Source organism: Euleptes europaea, chromosome 7, assembly GCF_029931775.1.
Source record: "Euleptes europaea isolate rEulEur1 chromosome 7, rEulEur1.hap1, whole genome shotgun sequence".
Classification (NCBI taxonomy): Eukaryota; Metazoa; Chordata; class Lepidosauria; order Squamata; family Sphaerodactylidae; genus Euleptes; species Euleptes europaea.
The window spans coordinates 76,846,241-76,869,984 of NC_079318.1; the positions used below are offsets into that span (position 1 = coordinate 76,846,241).

Genomic DNA, 23,744 nt, shown 5'->3' on the forward strand with positions numbered 1-23,744 from the left:
CAAGTTAGCCCCCTCACCCAAATCCATTAAGAATTGCTGGCCAGGAGCAAACCAAAGATCCATCTACCCCACTGTTCACCCAACTGTGACCAGCCAGTTAATTCAGGGAGGTCCGCAAGCAGGCTGTAGAGTTGACAACCATTCCCCAATGCTCCTCCCCATCACCCAGTAATCAGAGGCATCCCGCTTCATCTTAAAAGGTGGCATTGTGAATTTTGCATTCTTTCCATGTTTGAATCCACTTCTCCCATGCACCAACTGAACTTTAATCTTCTATTCCTGCCCACCAGATTTTCCCCCTGTAAAAACGTCAGGAGTTTTTAACATTATTCATGCGTCAGTAAATCAGTTTTACAGTCTACATGCATGTTATATATCTAAATGAAGTACATACAAACACCACAAACATTGATATGAAAATCCGTCAAAATGAATACTAGTCAAAATGAATACTAGTCACGATGCATACCTATTCTCTCTAGTATCAGAGGAGTGCACCTGGTATATTAGGTGCTGTGGAGCACAGGCAGGACAATGCTGCTGCATTGTGGGCTTCTGAGCCTGGTTGGCCACTGTGTGAACAGACTGCTGGACTTAATGGGCCTTGGTCTGATCCAGCATGTCTTTTCTCATGTTCTAGGTGAGTTGTGGAATCATTGTTTGTACTCCAGTAAGGTCTGCCCACTGCAGATGGTATGATAACAAGTAGGCAGAAGGGTTGTTCATTAAAAGGATGATGAGGGGCCATAACTTAGGGACAGAGGATGTGCTATGCATGCAGAAGTCCCAGGTTCAACCCCTGGCATCTCCAATTAAAGAAGGGATCATAGGGAAAAGGTGAAGGGAAAGAGACTCCAGCCAGAAATGCTGGACAGCTGCTGTCAGCCAGAGTAGATCATTCTGGGCTGCAGAGGCTCAGTAGAAGGCAGCTTTGTGTCTGTAAACACATGGACACATACAAATATAAGCATATTTTAAAAAAACCCAGGTAGGGATGCTTGAACACCTGCCCATTCGGCTCACCTCCTGTTCACCATTTCCCATGAGGCAACTGAACAAATCTGTTCGTCTCGTGATGTGATTGTAAGCATTGAACTCAGTATGTTCGGCTGCTGCAGTTTCACTGCAAAATTTGCAGCATCCTGATAACTGAGATCCTGTTCAATTGGGTCACCAGGGACTGAACCTGGGATGCAAAGCATATGATCTGCCACTCGATGATGGTCTCTCTCCAATTTCCAACAGCATGTTCTTGCCTCCCTTCCCTCATCTAAACACTTCCTCTTTGGACTTGGGCAAGTGAGCTTGCCTCTTCAGTACAGGTCTTTGCCTTTGGGGCCCTGATCCTAAAAAAAAGCTGGTGCCAGTCTTGCCAAGTTTGTTTGTACCTATGCTGTCTGCCAGCACCTGCTGAGCCAATGACTCTCTCCTGACTTCTGGGGCTCTATTGTTTCTTGAGTCTTGCCATGAGAAACACTATTGAAAGGAACGTCATACCATACATTCGAAAAACATATTCAATCTTAAGGATGGGACACGCCAGATCACTGAAGACGGATGCCATCCCAATGATGTCGTCAAACGTGAAGTAGCCGTCTGTGGAGAACACCTTGCAGATTCTGTCCCTGAAGGGATTGACCTGAACGAAAAGAGAAGGGTGTGGTATTAATAGTTTCCACACTTTCTTACAATAGGGAACTTCTTCCTGTAGCTTCTGTCTGGTGAGATTATGGCTCTTCCTGATAGTCAGACACAAATTCTCACTCGAACAAGGTGGCACAGTAGTTACCAAAAACCCTCTCTCATGATATAAGGCTGCAATCCTGAGGAGGGGGCCCAAACCCCCATAGGAGCCAACGTGACCCTGTGCCGGCATAGGTGCCACTTTATCACAGGATAAAGTGGGAAACATGCTGGCATGGGGGCAAACATGACAACGTACAGGAGCGATGGAGCTCCGTTGTCCCCACTGCCAGCGTGGCCAGTCCAGGAACTAAATCCCAGAAGAGAACAGCCATGCCAGCATCGGTGAGGCATTGCCTGGGGTGGAGCTGCCTTTAGGCAGCTTCCAGAGCCCTTTCGGCCTGGGAATGCCCCTTAGAGCTGCAGCGGGCTGCACCACCTTTTTTAGTGGTGCAGCCTTGCTTTTTTCAATGGGGAATCCCCCCCTTTTTTCTTTATTTTTATTTTAAATTCCCCTTTTCTCTCTTTGCAGTGACCAGGAAGTGTCAGAGGAGGCAGCGTGGCTCCACCGCTCCTGGCCGCCACAGATCTACCCCCCCCATAGGAATGGGCTTCCCGTGTTGTTATAGTTACTGGCCGGTCATTCCAAATGTGAGAAAGGAGAGTATATTTCCTGTCCTAAACTCCATAGAGGAAGGGCAAGATTTTTTTAAAAAATGAGATGAGATTAGGACTGTGCATATTGGTAAACCCGAACTGAAAATAAACCCGAAAAAAGCCTTTTCGGCTTTTGATGGGTTTAATTTAAGCCAAATATTAAAACTGGGAATCAAGCCTAAACTGGATAGCCAATCGCCGAAAAGCCAAATAGGTATTCGGCTTTTTTCTGATTCAGCTTTCCCCAGGATTTCCCTTTGGGAATCTTTTTTATTACCTTGGAGGGGCATTTTTTGAGGTAGAGTCACCAAATTCACAGCGTAGCTGCAAGGGACTCTCCTTGCATGAACCCCAAAGTTTGGTAAAGTTTGGGACAGGGGGTCCAATTTTATGGGCCCTCAAAGGGATCACCCTCTCCATAAAAAATGGAGGAGGGGGCAACCCCTTCGGGGACCCATAAAATTGGATTCCCTGTCCCAAACTTTACCAAACTTTAGGGTTCATGCAAGAGGAGTCTCTTGCAGCTACCCTGAAAATTTGGTGACTCTACCTTGAAAAATAACTCCCCAAGAGCTCCTCAAAAAAAAATCCATATATACTATAATGGACCCAATTTTTTTTGGGAAATCCGGAAATAAAGCCAAAATACCCATTTGGGTATTTGGCTTATTTCGGATTTCCCAAAAAATGTGGGTTCAATAAACCTGAACCCGAAATTTACCGGGAAATATTTTTTGCACAGCCCTAGATGAGATTGCTTTGTTAGGTGGTGTGAGGACACCACCTTAGATGTATTAGTATGGCATCCTAGAAGTCTTCTTAGCTTGGTTGGAGGTGATTGGGTAGAATCATTGTGGTAGAACTCCTTAGTTACAGTGTTAGACTAGGATCTGGGAGAACCGCGGGTTTGAATCTCCATTCTGGACTACAGCTGGAAGCAGAGAATCAGCAGAGAATCTTGTTTCCAATCTGGCCTCTTCACCCTCCAAGAGTCTGCGCTTTCCTGTTTCTGCAACTAGATGGCAGTGGGACCTCACTCTAACTTGCAATGCCCACAAAAAGAAGATTACATTTCCAAGGTAATTGGATCATCTTCCACGTATGCTCGTGATCCCGGTCTATAAAGTTTCCTTTTGAAAATAGCGGTTGATCAACATGTTTTAAATGTGAAAGAATGGATTCTTGATAAATATTGTTAAGCAGTGGAAGAGGTTCTAAACCCTATCTGGTTTCCTGCTCCTAACATACTTAAAGAATTTCTTATTGTTGGTCTTGACGTGTTTAGTGATATGTCCTTCAACATCCTTTTTTGCCTTTCCTTTGTACGAGTTTGTGTTTGCTTTTAGGATGTTTTGAAAGTCATTAATTCATAGGATTGCCCTAAATTGGAAGCGACTTGACTGCACTGAATGCACAGATTAGACAGAGAGAGAATGTCTAAATCAAGGTCACTCTTAGAGTTTCATATCTCAGGTAAGATTCATCATTGTCTGAAGATGTTTGTGTACACATTATCACATTTAGGGAGGGGCTGTAGCTCAGTGGTAGATCATCTGCTTGGCATGCAGAAGATCCCAGGTTCAATCCCCAGCATCTCCAGCTAAAAGGATCTGGCAGTAGGTGATGTAAAAGACCTCTGGCTGAGACCCTGGAGAGCTGCTGCCAGTTTGAGTAGACAATATTGACCTTGATAGACCAAGAGTCTGATTCAGTATAAAGCAGCTTCACGTGCCCCTGTGTCCGTGTATCATCTGGGCAGTGATGGCAAGTTGCTCTGTCTCAGGAGTAACATATTCCTCTTACTCCAAAGAAAGGTAGCCAAAGGTTTTCCAGATCAGACATTACAGCATGCCTGTCCTGAAGTCCCCAGATAAATGTTGTTGTTTTTTCCTGGAGGCAGCTTACAATAGTCCTTACTAGGGCTGTGCATATCGATAAACCCAAACCGAAAAGAAACCTGAAATTAGCCTTTTTGACAATATCCAAGACCTGGGTATCTAGCTGAAGCCAAACAGGCGATTCCTGAAACACTAACACTACAAGCACTACACCAACCTGGTTCTCACATAGTCTATGAATATTTAGTAAAATATTCTGTGGAGTAAAAAATGTCTTTGTGTAAACAGCAGCCTGTACATCCTTTGTTGGAACATGTGGGTCATTTGATATCCCTGGCAGTAAATAAGGCCCCTTATTCCCCAACCTTGCAAAGGTTTTATGTGCACCCCCTGATTTAGGATCTGGCACCATCTGGACTGCAAATATTTTGACTTGAGCCACATTCCCTAACTTGCCTAACCAGGTATTTGCTTAGTGGTTTGACCCCACCTGAAGCAATTATTTGACCCACCTCTGAATTTTTCAAAACACAGAACTTATGATATGACAGTTTCCATGTGAAGGAACATTGCTGCAAGTGATGGTTGTTTTCTAAATCTGTGGCAGCCAGTGCTGCTGCTGCTGCTGCTGCTTCTTCTTCTTCTTTTTCCCCCTCCTCCTCCCCCCCCAAAAAAGCATAATAATTTATACTATCCTACCCAGCTCTGCCCACAACACAATCCCCCCTTGGTCAGGATGGATTTTTCAAGGTCACTACCATACTTATCATGCCCAAGTGATCTTGAACACATGTGCGCATGTGTATGCACACACGCACACAGCTAATTATATACTAAAAGGGACAACAAGGTTGTTATTGATTTAAGGAAAGTGTTCCCTTATAAATAGGTTAAAAAGCATTTGAACTTAACCTGCACATTTCTGATGCTAAAAACTCACAAGGCACAGGGTTAAGGAAGTTTTTGTTAGCTAAGAGAGAGCGTAGAAGAAGAGTTGGTTTTTATATGCTGACTTTCTCTACCTTTTAAGGAGAATCAAACCAGCTTACAATCTCCTTCCCTTTCCTCTCCCCACAACAGACACCTTGTGAGGTAGGTGGGGCTGAGAGAGTTTGGAGAGAACTGTGACTGGCCCAAGGCTTCATGTGTCACCCAGCTGGCTTCATGTGTAGGAGTGGGGAAACCAGCCCAGTTCACCAGATTAGTGTCCACCACCACACTACGCTGTTCCGAGTCATATTAGACAATAGACCAATGGTCTGATTCAGTATAAGGCAGCATCATTTGTTCATGTGTATGCAAAAGAGGGAACATTTGCTCATCCCTTCAAAAAGAAACAGAGATTTGCCGACTCAGAAGTCAGTTGAAGCAGAAGCCGGCCAAAGGCCACACAGTACCCTTTTAGGAGGTAAGGGAGGATATTTGCCCTTAGGCAGATGACTTAATGTTATGAGGGATGATTTGATGTGGGTTTTGATGCTGACAGTCTGAGGTTGTCCTGTCATGCCTGATTTTTCATGGCATGTTATTAGCAGCAGAATAGATTTTCTTATCTGCTCTTGGTTCTCCTTTTTGGGAAAGAAAGGATGACAAATTGCAACTCTAAAACTAGACACTGGCTTGAAGAAGAAGAAAAAAAAAAGAAACCCAATCTCTAAAATAAAGTATGACCAAACTGACTGACTCAGAATTCCAGAAATTATGTAAGGCATTTACTTAAAGATTATCTATTTAGGTATGCATAGACCACTTTTTTCCCACAGGGGGACCAAAAACAGCTTACAACACCCCTCCCTATTTTATCCTCACAACAACAACCCTGTGAGTTAGGCTAGGCTTAGAGAGCGCGACTGGTTCAAGGTCACCCAGTGACCTTCTGTGGCTGAATGGGGGTCTTCAGTCCCCCAGATCGTAGCCCAACACTCTAACTCCTACACAATGGTGACTCTCTGGCCCCATATATTTAATGAGGCCTGTAGGGAAAGAGCCAGTACTGACATTTGGTTTTTTGTTTTGTCTCATATGTTGTCATCCTCATCAGTTCTGGTTTGCCTGGTTTTGGTTTCAGTTGCTGAAGACTCTTCTGATTATTTTACCTCATTCTTACAACATATTGACATGCTGCAAAAAGACTGGAAAATCTGCCTTTCTGATGGGGGAAATTCACTGTGAGGCAAGAAGAACTTGTTTGCAAATAAAGACATGCAGGCGCATTTCTCTCAAGGAAGGAATTATGTTGGAATGGGAAGAATCTGATCAAACTATACAGCTTTAAAATTTCAATCTCAGTCCTAAATTCCCACACACAAACACCCCACACATACAAATACATATGAAATACTGATACAGCTGTAACTGCTTGGAAAACAGTTTTCATTGTGTTCTCGTCCGTCGCTCAGTAGGTGGCAGCCCGCCATCATAGCAAAGCCTTTCTCTGGCCCAGCATGTTTGAAGCCCCCTCCAAGTCCAAATTCAAAATAGTTTTAAGAATCCATTTATGCCACCAGTTCAGCCTCTGCCCCTCTCCCTATCATTTTCCGATTACGGAGTGATTTTCCATTCCCCCAGCTATTGTTTCAGAGAGTAAAGAAAGCAAACGCACAGTACTTTATGTTTCTTGAGAGAGAAGTGTAGATACATTTGTCTTTCAAGTCATTTATTTGTAAAATGATATGGGCTAATATCCAGAGACTTTCAAAGGTCAGATCCACATATGCAGGGTATGTGTATGTCTTTCCCCCCAAACAAAACCCTTCCCCCTTCTAGTTGAATAAGCAGCATGTGATATGGGAAAGAGAGCCAGCATGGTGTAGTGGTTAGAATGTCAGAATAAGATCTAGGTGACCCAGGTTCAAATCTCCACTCTGCTATGGAAAGTTGCTGGGTGATCTTAGGCCAGTCATTCTCTCTCAGTCTAACCTACCTCACAAAGTTATTGTTGTTAGGATAAAATAGTGTAGAGAAGAACAATGTTGTACACTGCTTTGATTCCCCACCGGAAAGAAAAGCCGGGTATAAATATCTAAATAAAGAAATCAAAAAGAAAGCAAAGGCTCTACTGTTTGGAAAAACCAAGGCAAAACTTCCTTCCCATGTTTGCAACCTCTTTATTTGCACGTAAAGCTACAGACAGTTGAACAAAATACTGTGAAGAGGGATTTTTTCCTGGGCATAAGCCTCTAATACTACAGAAAGATTAGTGAAGATTAGTTCAGTGTATATCTTCACACATAAAGGAAAGATTCCTTAAGTTATTACATCTCCTCTCTCCCACACACATTTCATAGATGAAAACAGAGATGCTTGTATACTTTCAACATCTATTCTGTCTCTGTCTCATTCGTACACACACAGGGTTGACAGCTTCCTGCTGCCCACTACCACTCATTGGGGCAGTGGGAGGAAATTCCCAGTGAAATATGGGGAGGGGGTAAGATTGGTGTCCCTGGAATAATAACATTGCTTTCAGTGTGACCCAGAAGTGATGTCATTGTGCCAGGTGATACTCCAGTGTTCACCCAAAACTCTATGGTTAAACCATAAAGTTTGGAGCAAATGCTAGAACGATACCCCCACCCCAATGGCATTATTTCCAGGTCCTGCTGGAAGTCATGTAATTGCACTGGAATGCCAATTGCCTCTCCCAAATGGAACTCCCCACCTCCCCCATCTCCCACTGCTTGCCAGGCTACCCTACACACACAATCACTATTTGAGTCTCCATCCGTTACTTTGGAAGGAACTGTGGCTCAACCACAGAGCATCTTTTGCTTACAGAAGCCACATTCAGTCCCAGTTGAAGGATGTGGGGTCCCAGCTGGTACAAAAGTCTTTCCTTTGCCTGAGAGCCAGGAAATGAGGAAAGTAGGGACTCACAGTTTGGGAGGGCAATCAATGGCCCAGGTGCAATGACATCATTTACAGAGCAACCCAGAAATTATTTCATCACACAAAGGGTGATGTGCTAGTGTTTACCCAAAAATCTGTGGCTTCTGGTGCAGGCTCTTAGTAAACAGGCACAAATAGATTCCTAAGACCCTTTACTAGAATGCTCAGTCTCACAAGGGATCTGGTTGCTATAGGACAACTGCTGCTCAGATGTTTGTAGCAGTATGCCTTTGTTAGATGGGTGATTGGGGTGGGTGGGACCAGAGCACTGGTATTTTGGTTCACGTGCTTCTACATTTACACACATTTCTACTTGAGACAGGTGCATCTACACATGAAGCTACCCGATTGAACCAGACCGTTGGTCTACAAAGGTCAGCACTATCTACTCTGACTGGCAAGGGCTCTCAGGGGTTTCATATCATTTACCATCTGATCCTTTTCTCTTGAGATGATGGGAATCAGTCCTGGGATCTTCTCCTGGGACCTTTGATCCTCCCTCCAGTTTTGATCTGACCACCACAGCTGTGTAAAGCAACAGGGCATTCCCCCATCATCCAGTGGCAGATCTGGCTTTTGCAAAAGCTGGTTTGGGAAAGTCCTGCGCAGGGAGGGAGGGGGGCAGTCTCTCCTTTTTGGGGGGACCAGACAAGCAACATCTCCCTTTGCAAGCATATTTTACAATCTCAACCAGAAAATCGAGCTCAATGAGATGGAGTTCAAAGCAAAAAAAGGGGGGAGGGGGATTGCTATTACCCAAATGCTGAGAAAGTCTTCCATGCAGCTCTAGCACACACACACAAAATCTCCTACCCAGGGAAATAATTGCTCATTCCCTGACAGTTTAGATGGATTAGGCACAGAATTATCTGCATAAGGAATGCACAGGAAGATGTGCTGAAGCCCTCAATTGGCCTGCAATGAAGCTTACCTTCTTGCTGTGGCTGAAGGATTAAAGCACATTGCTCACATCCCACACATACACACAGCACATGGAAAGGATGCGCTAAGCCTCCACAGTCAGCATTCCAGGATATGTATGCTTTCATTCTGCTTTTTGTCAGTTCATTAGTAGAGTTTGTGCACACATTACACTGTTTTGATGTGCCATTTCCCTAATGTTTACACACACTGTTTCACATTGCCATGTACTATCTACGCACAATGTTCATTACTTCCTGAACAAAAAATGCAGGGGAAATGCATATATTTTAGGTGAAAGCTTCGGTGTGAAGGAATGGCATGAAATCATGAGCTTGCTTTGCACAAAGGGAGATGTAATGTTGGCACGAGGACTTAGAGGCTGAAACAGCAGGGACGAGACAGCTAAAAATCATTCCTAGCTGGGAAGCATTAGCCCTCCCATGCCTTCAAGCCATGTCCCTATTTCGCACCCACACCAATTACTCTCACCCTTTTACTGGCCATACAGATGCCATAATAATAACAATAATACATTTTATTTATATCCCGCCCTCCCTCCTCAGGGCAGCTAACATCACAATATTAATACATCTCATAACACAAACGATATTACAACAATTTGACACATTCTAAAGCAATGCTGAAAAATAAATTATCTGTAGGTCATTCGATGGCACCGTACTTGTTCCATACAAGGAGAGATGTTACAACAGCGACCACCATCCAACTAGATATCGCACCTTGGGGGAGAGGAGATGGATAACAAAAACGAACACTAGGGAAGGACACATATAAAGGGAGGGAAACATAGGAATCACTAGGTTAAAGGGGAGGGGAAGGGTAGGAAAGCGGAAGGGGAGGCCAGCTTCTGGATGATACCATCGCTGCCCTCAACCATAAGCCAGGCCGAACGTCTCTGTCTTGCAAGCCCTGCGATCTGAGCTAGTTCCCGCAGGGCACGGGTTTCATTAGACAGAGAGATCCACCATACATCTTTAAAATGTATTTTATTGTTTTTATAAAGGGATACAGAAGGTAAAGAGGGGAATAAGGGGGAAAATTGAATCTATTTCTACTTCCGAGCATTGCAGTTGAGTGGTGGTTTGGAGTGTTGGACTCTAATTTGGAAACCCGGGTTTGATTCCCTACTCCTCAACATGAGCAGCAGAGGCTAATCTGGAGAACCAGGTTGGTTTCCCCACTCCTGCACATGAAGCCAGCTGGGTGACCCTGGGCAAGTCGCAGCTCTCTTAGAGCTCTCTCAGCCCCACCTACCTCACAGAGTGTCTGTTGTGGGGAGGGGATGGGAAGGTGATTGTAAGCCGATTCTTCCTTAAATAGTAGAGGAAGTCAGCATATAAAATCCAACTCTACTTCTTCTTACTTTTTAAAATGAAAAATAGAACTTCTGAATGTATCCAAGAACAGGGTTTTAAACCTGATGAATTTTGCCTCTCCATTGGAATCTGTTTGCCGTCCTATCTGGGGTGTGTGGGAGAGATGGAACATCTCTTTGCAGCTGAAGAAAGATCTGGGCTGAACAGATCTTTCTGAACAGATCTGTTCCTTCTCTCTCTGTTGCAAGTATTTAGCCCAGGCATAGCCAGAGGCTTTTGTATCAGGAGAAGGAGGCTGGGAAAATTTTGTGCCAGTTGAAGAAGATCTGGGCTCACCTTCTGTTCCTCTGTAGTTAGCCTAGGGATAGCCAGGGAGGGAGTTTGGGAACATCTTTTGCCAGCTGAAGAAGATATAGGCTGTGCCTTCTCTGTGGCAGGTGTTTAGCTCAGGTGTGTCCAGAAGCATGAGTGAAAGATATATTTGTTCTTTGGCTCTTAGCCTAGGGCTTATTGCTTGTGCCCCTGAGAGAGCTGGACTTCTGAAACCAATACCAGCCAGGATTTTGGAATATCGTATCACATATCTCTTTCTTATAAGTTAAAAAAATTTTGCATTTATTTTGTAAATTGCTATTAACCTCCCTTTGAGAGGAAAGAGGAGTGCAAATTCTTAAATAAATAGATACATTTACCCTATCCTGAAGTCCAAAATTATGGACAAATTAATTATATTTAGAAGGCCCCTAAAACATCAACATCTTTGCAAAATAATGTCACTTCATAAGAACATAAGAAAAGCCATGCTGGATCAGACCAAGGCCCATCAAATCCAGCAGTCTGTTCACACAGTGGCCAACACAGTGGTGTTTCTAGGAAGCCCACAAACAAGACGACTGCAGCAGCACCATCCGGCCTTTGTTCCACAGCACCTAATATATTTGGCATGCTCCTCTGATCCTGGAGCAAATAGGCATGCATCATGATGACTAGTATCCATTTTGACTAGTAGCCATGAATAGCCCTCTCCTCCATGAACATGTCCACTCTCCTCTTCAAGCCTTCTAAGTTGGCAGCCATCACCACATCCTGGGGCAGGGAGTTCCGCAATTTAACTAAGCGTTGTGTGAATAAATCCTTTTTTTTTTAATCACTCATTCTTCAGCTTCAGCAGATGACCCCACATTCTAGTATTATTAGAGAGGAAGAAAAGCTCATCCCTGTCCACTCTCTCCACGCCATGTATAATTGTATAGACCTCAACCATGTCTCCCCTTACCTGACTTCTTTATAAACTAAACAGCCCTAAGCTTTTTAACCCCTCCTCATAGGGCAGTTGCTCTAGTCCCCTGATTATTTTGGCTGCTCTTTTCTGCACCTTCTCCAGCGCTGCAATATCCTTTTTTAGGTGTGAGCAGAACTGAACATAGTATTCCAAGTGCGGTTGCACCATCACCGTTGTCACCCTAATATTATCAAAATGACATATGCTATCATAGAATCATATCATAGAATCATATCATAGAGTTGGAAGGGGCCATACAGGCTATCTAGTCCAACCCCCTGCTCAATGCTGGATAAGCCTAGAGCATCCCTGTCAAGTGATTGTCCAGCCTCTGCTTAAAGACTGCCAGTGAGGGGGAGCTCACCACCTCCCTAGGTAGCTGATTCCACTGTCGAACAACTCTTACTGTAAAAAAACTTTTTCCTAATATCCAGCCAGAGTAGAAAAGAGCAAGAGTCCAGTAGCACCTTAAAGACTAACAAAAATATTTTCTGGCAGGGTATGAGCTTTCGTGAGCCACAGCTCACTTCTTCAGGTACACAAATCTGAAGAAGTGAGCTGTGGCTCACGAAAGCTCATACCCTGCCAGAAAATATTTTTGTTACTCTTTAAGGTGCTACTGGACTCTTGATCTTTTCTACTACTGCAGACAGACTAACACGGCTACCCACTGTGAACTAATATCCAGCCAGTACTCTTTGACTGCAATTTAAACCCATTATTGTCCTATCCTCTGCTACCAACAGGAACAGCTCCCTGCCCTCCTCTAAGTGACAGCCCTTCAAATACTTAAAGAGAGCAATCATGTCCCCCCTCAACTTTCTCTTCTCCAGACTAAACATTCCCAACTCCCTCAGCCTTTCCTCATAGGGCTATAAAACAGCATGTGTCATAGGGGGTTGGACTAGATGACCCTGGTGGTCCCTTCCAACTCTATGATTCCATGATAGTGCCAAGACTATCTGGCCTGCAAAAAAAAATGTCATTTCAGTGGAGCGTATGCAGGAGAACTTCCCATTGGATGGTATTCTTTGCATACCTACAGTCCGCCCCCAAGTGTTCTTTCATTCCACACAGTTAACCCATCTGCTGCACAGTGGCATAGCCAATTATGGGCAGGGAAAGAGGCCAATAGTGGCCCACAAGGAGTTTGGTGGTAGCTGACTTTCATCATCTTTATCTTCTCTGTCCCCAGCACAGCTTTGTGGGGTGATTGGTGATCAAGATAGGCTCACAACTGAGAGCCCGGAATTGTTCAAACACAGCCCATCGGGAGAATGAGAAAAGCTATTTTCCAAAGCACACACTGTATCCCAAATGCCAGCACGGTAGCTCTCAACCCATTTGATCAGCGTAAAATTTTGCATTTTGTATTCCAAGGAAATGTCTTTGCCTGCAGGGAAATTCTTCATTTCAGCACAGACAGACAGACTGTGGGAAATAGTTACAAAAAGGACCTTGAAATCATAACTGTTTGTGCTTTTTGTTTGCAGGGGGGGGGAGGACCAAGAGACACACTGTAAGGGGTTGCCAAAAAAAAAAGAAAAAAGAAAAAAGCCAGAGTTGCTTAGGAAGAAAATGTAGTTTGTATCCATCCAAAAAAAGGCTTAGATTTCAAGCAAAATTCTAAAAGATACACATTACAAAACTGCCATATACCGAGCCAGGCCATTGAATGATCTTGCTTGGTATTTCTGCACTGACTGGCAGTGGCTCTCCAAGGCTTCCCACAGAGAAAGGTCTTTCCCAGCATCTAGGATCCTATAACTAGAGGAGCTAAGGACTGAACCTGGGACGTTCATATAGAAAGTCATGTCCAGTATGGACTCTTACCACGGAAGCACAGACCTTGCCAGTCAAATGTAGGAATGCTCCCCTTTCCCTAAACTTACCAAAGAGCCATGTGAGACTGTAGCACAGACCAGGTTGGGAACTTGTGCAGTGCCAAGAAAGGCCTGGAGGAGACCAGCCTTGAGCAGGAGCTGTCCAGCATCAGAAAGCAGTTCCCTGAGGCCCAGAACTTGGTGAAGAATGGGCTCTTCAGGACCTGGGAGAACTCCCAGAGAAGGCAGGTGTTGGTTCAGCTGGGCCCAGCTGAGCTCCTAACAAGTGGTGTTGGCCTACAGAGTGTTCAAACACCACCCCTCAGGTAAGAGCATAACAGGAATTTAAAGGCGGATGTGGTAGAGCTGTAGGTCCTCCATCTGCACTAGAGGAGTCTCAGCCCCTGGTTTCAGGGCACAGTTTGGTCTGAAGTCCTTGGCCTACATAATGGCCTCTCTCACATGCCTTATACTGAATCACACCATCAGTCTTGTTTACCCAGACGGGCAGCGGCTCTCCAGGATCTCAGAGGTCTTTCACATCACCTCCTACCTGTTCTTTTCCTCTGGAGGTGCTAGGGATTGAACCTGGGACCTTTGGCATGCCAAGCAGATGATCTACCACTGAGCCATGGCCCCTCAGACTGTGCTTCAGGGAGGCTTTGGGAGTGGAGGCCTGTGAGACAGATTCTTGCTGATGCAATCTGTAGGGGCCTGATATCCTCTGCCTTAGAGTCACTTCCCAAGAGTCTGAGAACTAGGACATGAATTAAAAGTGCCCGGGGTCACACGAGAGCTGGTCATGGGATGCCTGTCACCATGAGGTTAAGAGGCGGCCCACTCCCCTGCCAAGTTTGAAGAACAAAAGCCAAGTGTGTGTTTTTGTTCAGGATCACACAGAAGCCTGCCTCCGCCTCGGATGTTCTTTTTTTTCTTCCACACTCCTGAATGGCAAAGCAGCGTTTTACAGATGACTTTTTAATAAAAGCCAAAAGCCGTTTATCTATTTGTGTTTGTTGACACGGCTCGCGAATGTCAAGAGGCGAGGCTGAAAATAGCCAGCTTCTGCAATGCAGGCTAATTAGGGAGGTAGCTGGCAGTACAAGAGCAAGGGACATGCTTTGCAAACGTGCCCTGGGAAAAGGCAAATGGCAGCCCGTCAGCTTTAATGAGGGGGAGGCGTTTTTGCAGCTGAGTTCTGGTAGGGTGAAGGGGTAAAGGGTGTGCTTGCTGAGAAATTAGAGTAGGTGCAGTCCTATGTAGACATACTCTAGTCTAACCCCACTAAAATATAGACTGGAGCAACTCTGCATTGGGTTGCAATGTAAGAGAGAGGTAGTGTAGCGTATAACAAGAAGAGTTGGTTTTTATATGTCGACTTTCTCTACCTTTTAAGGAGAATCAAACAATCTCCTTCCCTTCCTCTCCCCACAACAGACACCTTGTGAGTTTGGTGGGGCTGAGAGAGTTCTGAGAGAACTGTGACTAGCCCAAGGTCACCCAGCAGCCTTCATGTGGAGAAGCAGGGAATCAAGCCTGGTTCACCAGATTAGAGTCTGCAGCTCACATAGAGGAGTGGAGAATCAAACCCAGTTCACCAGATTAGAGTCCACCTCTCTTAACCACTATACCATGCTAGCTCCCAAAACTGGTTGGCCATTGTGTGAGAGAGGGTGCTAGACTAGATGGACCACTGGTCTGATCCAGCAGGGCTCTTCTTATGTTCTTAAAGTACAAAATCACTTGGAATCTCACTGAACTATCCCCCTAAGATAAAAATTCAGAATGGTCACCCAGCAAACCTCTTTCAGATACTTCCTGGAACAAGGCCTTCACAAGCCTTTTGAACACCATGATAGAAAGATCTAAGCATGCTTCATGGCAAAGGGCATTTGACAATATTGTTGCTGCCACCAGAAAAGCCCAGTCATGTGTCACCTCCTCTGAACGTCTGCAAGCAGAGGTAGATGGCCAGAGGCACTTCTGGCATGGGAGGGAGTGGGGAAGACCCTGCCAGCTGAATCAGTTGAATAAGCATCAGTTGAATAAGATCTGGCTGAGTTAGTTTCTCCTCTGCTCACAGGTAATTAAGACCTAGGAGTGCCCAGATGCACAAGATCTTGGGCAAGAACCAAAGGACTCCACCAGTGTCTATGCCACCAGTATTTGCCACCGGCATATATTCAGTTATACTTTTTCTTATACTTTGTCCAATGTCACTTAATTGTGGGTCTATGTGAGGTCCCTGTGGAGATGTGAGAAATCCCACCAAAGCATGCAAACAGACTGCAGGATGAAACCATACCTTATCTAAAACCACTGGCTCGACTTTCACTGGGGCGGGGTGTGTGTGTGTGTGTGGAAATGTCACCTTGTATTAGTAAAGCACCCAACGGAGTGAGTTTCCCTTTTGTCACTGTAGAATCCTTTAAGCTGGCTGCTTCCTGGCCTTACGCTTGCTGAATTTCTAAATAAGGATCATTTGAATGTTTTTGGCCACCGCTAAGAGAGGATGCTGTCAAGGAGAGAAATGATAGTGCATGAGGATGTCAAACACGGCCTGGATGATTAATTTCCGTCTGGAAAGGCTGCCTTGCAAAGAGCACAGAGCTGGTTCAGAAAGGGGAATTTCAACACTTGTGCCGTTTGGCCAACAGCACCTTTTCAGATGGAACCCCAAACTACACAATCAGAATGCCACTGGTGTTGGGATGAGTGTGTGTGTGTGAAATGGGAAACAAGGGTCACCTAGGAGCTGATAAATTTAATCCTCCACCTTAGACGCTAGGATGGTATTTGCTGGTAACGAAAAAGATAAATGCATTGCTCAAAAGATCAAATAAAAGTTTAGAGATCTTAAAGTAAGATACATGGACAGAGGACACTGCCTTATATTGATTCAGACCATAGGTTCATCAAGGTCAGTATTGTCTACTCAGACTGACAGTGGCTCTCAGGCTGAAATTCCTCACATCACTTACTGCTGATGAAGGAAAGTGCTGTCAAGTTACAGTCATTTATGGCAACCCTGTAAGGCTTTCAAGGCAAGAAATATTCAGAAGGGTTTTGCCATTGCCTGCCTCTGCGAAGCTACCCTAGACTTCATTGGTGGTCTCCCATCTAAGTACTAACCAAGGCCGACCATGCTTAGCTTCTGAGATCTGATGAGATTGGGCCAGCTTGGGCCATCTAGATACAGGCCACATCACCTCCTGCCTTATCCTTTTCACTGGATATGCCAGGGATGGAATCTGAGACCTTCTGCATGCCAAGCAGATGATTTACCACCAAGCCACAGCCCCTCCCCACCAAATGATTGGTCAGATCAAGGTGTTGTTCATCACTGTGTTCTCCAGTCAGGTCTGAGGAGAAGAAAATGCCAGGAATAGAGAGGAGACAGCCCAAGAATTTACATATTTAAAGGTAATTGGACTTCATTTTGGATGAATCTGTGAGGCTGGTTCAATACCAGAACTACATAAGTGCTAAAGTATGTCAAGAGATAACAATAAAAGAGATCTGTGAACATGTTACAGGAGGTGTTTCCCTCACCCTCACAAGTTCAGCAAGTGAGGGCAATTTTGCAATCCTCACTGCAGCCCCAACGACACATAAACCTTGTTCATTTGGGTCCCCTGAGCCTCAAAAGAGGGCTTTTGCAGCTTGTGAGGGCAGCTGGGGGAAAGGGTGGTGGCGGCAGGAAGGATTCTGTTGCAGGAGTTGTTTTTCCTGCTTGTGCCATCAGAGGATCCAATCGAGCAAAGAACGATGCTGAAACCAACAAAAAGACCTTCAAAAGTATCTGCAGAGTCAACAGCATCAGAAGAGCGACAACTGGTTAAAAACAAACATTATCCGCGGAACAAGTTCCTTAGAACAAGTAGCAGAGCATTTTAAAACACTTCTGCACAGCCACATTCACACACACACAAAAGCAACCGAACACCTGGGGAGAAAAGGTAAGTGTGGACTTGGCCCTGAGAACTCAAGATGCTCAGCAACTCACGAACGGGAGCATGGAGGACAATCCACAATCAAGGGGGGGGGGCTGCTTCTCTACCCAAGCCTCCCAAGCAGCTGCTGAGGTGACACAATGAGGGAGGCGCTGATGCAACCCAGAGGCTCAGCTCAACTCCCTCCCAGCCATCAACTACCGGTCAGGTCCAGGAGGGGACGGGTGCATCTTGCCTGGGGCAAGCGTGGTGTAGTGGTTAAGAGCAGTGGTTTGGAGCAGTGGACTCTAATCTGGAGAGCCGGATTTGATTCCCCACTCCCCCACACGAGTGGCAGACGCTACTCTGGTGAACTAGGTTGGTTTCCCCACTCCTCCACATGAAGCCAGCTGGGTGACCTTGGGCTAGTCACAGCTCTCTCAGGCCCACCTACCTCGCAGGGTGTCTGTTGGGGGAAGGGGAAGGTGATTGTAAGCCAGTTTGATTCTTCCTTAAGTGATATAGTTCGGCATGTTTAAAAAACCCACCAACAACCACCACCAACTAAAAGAGAGCCAGTGTGGTGTAGTGGTTAGACTACGATCTGTGAGACCTATGTTCAAATCCCCACTCTGCCATAGAAACATGCCAGTCATGTACTCTCATCCTAACCTACCTCACCGCATTGTTGGGAGGACAAAATGAAGGAAAGGAGAACAATGCAAGTCGCTTTGGATCCCCATGGGAGAAAATGAATGAAGATGGAGTAAATTGAATTAAATTAAAATTAAATTGAACTGGCCCTGTAATGGAGAAACCATAGCAGCAGAGAACCTTCCCCTGTGGGTTCCAAATCTTACCTCAGCAGATGGAGGAATAGCCTTCTCCTCAAGTCGTTGATGAAAGGGGAGAGCGATGGTCTTAAAAATGTGCTTTCTACCACTCCTGGTGGCACTGTTAAATGAGGTGACTCAAACTCTCTTCCCCCCCCCACTCCGACCCTGCAACAAGTGTGATGACCCGTTCTGAGCATTGCTGAACACCGCTCCTTGCACTGTTCTATGCAAATAACCTTAATTAAATGTGTAAAAAATGTAAACATGCTTGCCGTAATCTAAATTGACAGCGTAGCTAAATATATTTATTCCTTGGCTTTTTAATTAAACCCTCCAGTGCTTGAATCTTTCAGCATGGCTGGCACGTGCTCATTCTGCCTCCTCCCCCAAAATTTCCATGCGGCGGGTCAACGTTCATTCGCAGTTAACAGCAACTGCTTCTGCCTCCTCCACAGGGCAGGAATGAGCATTCCCTCTAGTGCGAAGGCTCACTTAATAATGTGAGAAACGATTGTGGGGGTATCCTGAGGGAAGTTAAAAGCATATCTTCTGATGCTGTCGAAAAGTTTCTAATCTCATGGGGCCTGAAATGAGCACCCCACATTTCTCTATGCATAGGTCCAGTCTAGGGTTCCCAGTAAGGTTGTCAGGTTCCCCTTCTCCATCGGCAGGAGGTTTTGGGAGCTGGAGCTGGGATGAAAGCATGTGCACATGGCCTCACATGACACGATCACGTCACTTGAACACATGAAGCTTCCTTATACTGAATCAGACCCTTGGTCCATCAAAGTCAGTATTGTCTATTCAGACCAGCAGTGGCTCTCCAGGGTCTCAGGCAGAGGTTTTTCACATCACCTGCTTGCCTAGTCCCTTTAACTGGAGATGCTGGGGATTCAACCTGGGACATTCTGGATGCCAAGCAGATGCTCTACCACTGAACCACAGCCCCTCCCCGGTTGGGGGGGGTATCCTGAGGGAAGTTAAAGCATATCTTCTGATGTTGCAGAAAAGTTTCCAATCTCATGGGGTCTGAAATGAGCACCCCACATTTCTCTGTGCATAGGTCCAGTCTAGGGTTCCCAGTAGGGTTGTCAGGTCCCCCATCCATCAGCGGGTTTACCCCCAGAAGTGCTGCATCGCCACAGCTGCTTTAGCACTCAAACCCTCAAAACACTGTTGTTTGGGGGGGTTGAGTGCTAAGGTGGCCACGGCAATGTGGTGCTTCCGGGAGGTAAACCCGGAAGTGATGTGGTCGATCCCCGTTCTTGAGCAGCTGGGTGGATTGGTGGGCAATTGCCAGCTGAAACCACCCACCTAGCAACCTTAGTTGTTAGCTCCAGGTTGGGAAATACCTGGAAATTTTGGTGGTGGAGCCTGAGGAGGGTGTGGTTTGGGGAGGGAAGGGACTCCTGATGAAGAGCTCTGGAGATCTTGAAAGCTGGCACACTTTTGTGGTTTGGGTTAGTCCTCATAAAAGGTATAGCCTGGCTTTTGTCTCTGTACCTTAGTGTGCACTTGGCAAGTGGGACAGTCCAGCAGCACAGGGGCTGCTTTATCCAAAGCATGGATTCAGGACAAGCCAGTCCCAGGCAAACAATGGAGGAAGCAGCCTGTAGTTGCTAGGCAACTGCCGGATACAGACCCTATTTATGCAAATGAAAAGAAGCCCCAGGCAAACTCTGTGTTAGAGCTGATAGCACAATTTTTAAAAATCATCTTAACAACAAACCTGTAGGGACCCATTCGCTCTTCTGTTACTGTAAGGAAAGTAAATGAAAATCCTAAGGGATGAATGAATGCCGTCAAGTTGCACTGACTTCATTAGTTTCCTTTCCAATCCAGTTTAGAGTTTCAGAGGTCAGGGGAGGGAAGGGGAGACAGGAGAGATCCAGAGATATGCAAGTGATCAGGAGATATGAAGCTGACATTAATGACTCAGAGCCAGAAATGCTTGCCATTAAAAACAAAGGGGGGGAATGTAATAAGCAATATTAATGGAAATAATGAATATCGTAAAAACGAACAAGGTTTTGTAATGAAACTCTTCAAAAAGGCACATCCCTACAGACCGAAATGCTCCCTGAAATGCTACTCCGGAGGGATCGTATGGAACAACACAAAGGGCAAGGGGGGGGGGGGCACAGTGGAAGGGGGAAGTAAGCAAATAACCCCACCCCCTTTGTTAAACTACCACTAGATCCAACCCATCATTTCAGTGCTCTTTCATCTACACTGAAATTAAACCCCATATGCATGAACTTGTTAAACAGATAGTTTCAGATGTATTCAGCCCATTGGGCTATTAAGGTCAATAGTGTCCACTTTGCCTGGCAGCAGGATCTCAGCTTGAGGTCTGTCACATCACCTACTGCTTGATCCTTTTAGCTGGAGATGGTGGGGATTGAACCCGCAACCTTTTGCATGCAAAACAGGCACTCCACCACTGAGCGACAGCCCTTCCCCTGTAGCATTGTCCCTGAATTGCTCACTACTCCAAGAAACAGAAAGGTATAATGATGTCATTTTACTGGCAGCTTTCCAGACTTACTTTTAGCTGTGGCCACGTGCACACTTTCTCCACTGTGAGTTTCTCTTTTTTATAATCCTTTCCTTGGAGACATGAATTACAGAAAGCTTCATGGATGCTGTAGAAGGGGAAATGGCAGGTTGTCAGCTGGGTTGTTTTTCCTAAGCCATGAAGCCTGCTTCTAACACAAGGCTGTTTTTCTCCGTTTAACAATTTTCATTTTTTAACTTGGTGCCGGGGGTCTCAGAGACAAGCCTTTGGACCAAGAATTTTGAACACCAGATTAATGTCCTCGTGCCAGGCTAAATGCTGGAACTGGCTTCTTAGGAACCAGCAAGTGACTCCTGGCAAATCCACCAGATTTTATTCTGAATAAATAAATCTAGTCAGATCACATCACGTTTATTGTATAAGGCCAGAGGCCGTTACAATCTAAAACAATATAACAAGTTAAAATATACAAAACCAGAAACATTAAAAGAATACGAAAATTAAGAAATTAAAATACGCCCGTTCAGCTCTATCCAGCTTTACCACCTTTTGTGATTTGCTTTGCCCTGATTTTCTTGGCCAAACAGTGCCATTTTTTGGGAAATATAATGGTCAATATCTGATAACAAATAGATTAATCTGTCAACATCAGATGATAATTGTGATGCTGAAAGAATGTTTGCCAAAAACCTGTTCTGGGGCTCAGTGCATAAAGGACAGGCCAGGACATAATTGGGGAGATCTTTGACTGAACAACTACATATACAAATGTGTTAAGCCAGAGGTTGTTTAAAAAAAAAAAACAGCCTGCAAGTAGCTCCACGGGCATAGTTTCGAACCGCAGTGATGTAAGGGCTGCTCTGAGTCTGTATGTTGTGATGTCTGCCAGGTAGGGGGCTCTAAAATGGTATTTTTTATCAGTTTGAACCATGGGGCGAATTTCATATGGGCAGCTAGAGAATAAATCTAGTCCATGCCTAGATTAAAGACCTTCTTTGAGCTTTATGAAGGAAAAAAGAAGGAGAAGGTAGTCCTTAAGGAAATTTCACCGATTTCAAGCTTTTGGAGATCCAGTACAAGTGCTGAAAAACAAACCCGAATATTTTGTCAGTTCTAACAGCATTCAAAAGCAGCTTGAACAGCCCTGGTCAGTTGGAGCTTGTCAAATCTTGGCAGCTAAGCAGGGTGGGAGCTTGGCTTGTTGGGGGACTACCAAGGAAGGCCAGGGCTGCTATGCAGAGGAAGGCACTGGCAAACCTCTGCTCATTTCTAGCTTTGAAAACGCCATGAGGGGGTTGTCATAAGTTGGTTGTGACTTGACAGCACTTAATTATTATTTTAATGACATTCAAAAGTCATGCAACAGCTGTGAACAGCCTCTCTGAATGAACAGGTGAAGCTGCCTTATGCTGAGTCAGCCTACTGGTCTGTCAAGGACAGTCCTGTCTACTCCGAGTAGCAGTGGCTGTCCAGAGTCTCAGGCAGCTGATCCTTTTTAAATTGGAGAGGTACCAGGGACTGAACCTGGGACATTCTGTATGGGAAGCTGATACTCTACCACTGAACACCCATCGCTACCCAAATGCTCTTTCCTCCACAGGCCACTGAAGTATTTTCCATGGCCTTTCCCCCAAAATATGAACAGCCTGCTATCTCACACATGCTCCTCTTTTGGTTTCTGGGTCAATTCCAGTCCACGCATTTTCATATGTTCCTACCATTAGCATTATCAAAAAAAATTTAAAAGAGAGCTACAACTAGAATTTCCTCTTCTGTCTGAGATGATAGCCTGTGTGGTGCTGAGCAAAGTTTGGCAAAAGATTCCACCAGAAGGCACATGATGTAGCAGTGTTGCTGAAGCCAAGCAAATCTGGGTCTGGTCTGTACCTGGAGACCTCCAAATATATATCTAGGGTTGCCAGATCTCTCTTCGCCACTGGCGGGAGGTATTGGGATGGAGCCTGAGGAGGCGGGGTTTGAAGAGGGGAGGGACTTCAATGCCATATTCAATGGCCAAAGCGGCCATTTTCTCCAGGTGAACTGATCTCTATCAGCTGGAGATCAGTTGGAATAGCAGGAGATCTCCAGCTAGTTCCTGGAGGTTAAGCAACAAAAAATAAAAAACCTGTGCTGCAGCAAAACCAAGTCAATTAAGGAAACAGCACGAAAGCTCAAAGAAGAAACAACTATTCAATATATGTTTACTATTAACCTACTTAACAAATAAACAAAAATAATCATATACATGTACAATTCTTAAATACAACTAAACATAAATCCTATATGCAGATAATACTATGCAGTATACAATACTCCAAATCTGCGTTCATAAATCCAAACAGTCCTTGGAAGGTTGAAAATTACAGCAGGTAAGTGCAGAGCAATGCACCTAAGATGAATAACAATAACCTGGTGCAGCCTTGATGGTTCCAAAAATGGCAAATGTCCAAATGAAGGAGAGTCCTCCACTAATCCAGCGATAATGAACAGCACATTAGCACAAACCAATGAAGAAAGTGAAGCCAGCAAGAATGTGTATTCTAGATAGTAATACATTAGGGAAGCCCCATCTGGCCCCACCCACTTTCTCAAACACTCAATAGGCAGTAGGAAAGGTGTTGGCATAGGGTCTTCGCCACCAGCGGGAGGTTTTTGGGGCAGATCCTGAGGAGTGCGGGGTTTGGGAAGGGGAGGGACTTCAATGCCATAGAATCCAGTTGCCAAAGCGGCCATTTTCTCCAGGTGAACTGATCTCTGTCAGCTGGAGATCAGTTGTAATAGTGGGAGATCTCCAGCTAGTACCTGGAGGTTGTCAATCCTATGTTGGCAGGTGCCATGGCACCCACAGGTACCACGTTGGAGACCCCTGCTCTATGTCATCACATGCCTGCTGAGCTCCCTCTCCTCCTCAAACTCCACCATCCCTGTGCACCACCTCTAATCCGGAGTGGGCAACCTTCTGTTTGGATGTCGTCCCCAAGCATCTGCACCTTGCTCACTGCTGCTTCCACAACAGTGGCAGGTTT

General features: G+C 45.2%; 1 protein-coding gene across 1 annotated transcript in view; it reads right to left on the reverse strand.

Moving 5' to 3' along the window:
• CIB4 (calcium and integrin binding family member 4) overlaps window positions 1-23,744 on the reverse strand; it is a 36,533-nt gene that overhangs the window by 971 nt on the left and 11,818 nt on the right. The window contains exons 2-3 of the mRNA XM_056853409.1: window positions 20,749-20,845; window positions 1,498-1,639 (exon numbers count right to left, since the gene is read on the reverse strand). Of these exons, the coding sequence (XP_056709387.1) occupies window positions 1,498-1,639; window positions 20,749-20,845 (239 nt within the window). The remainder of the gene's footprint in view (window positions 1-1,497; window positions 1,640-20,748; window positions 20,846-23,744) is intronic.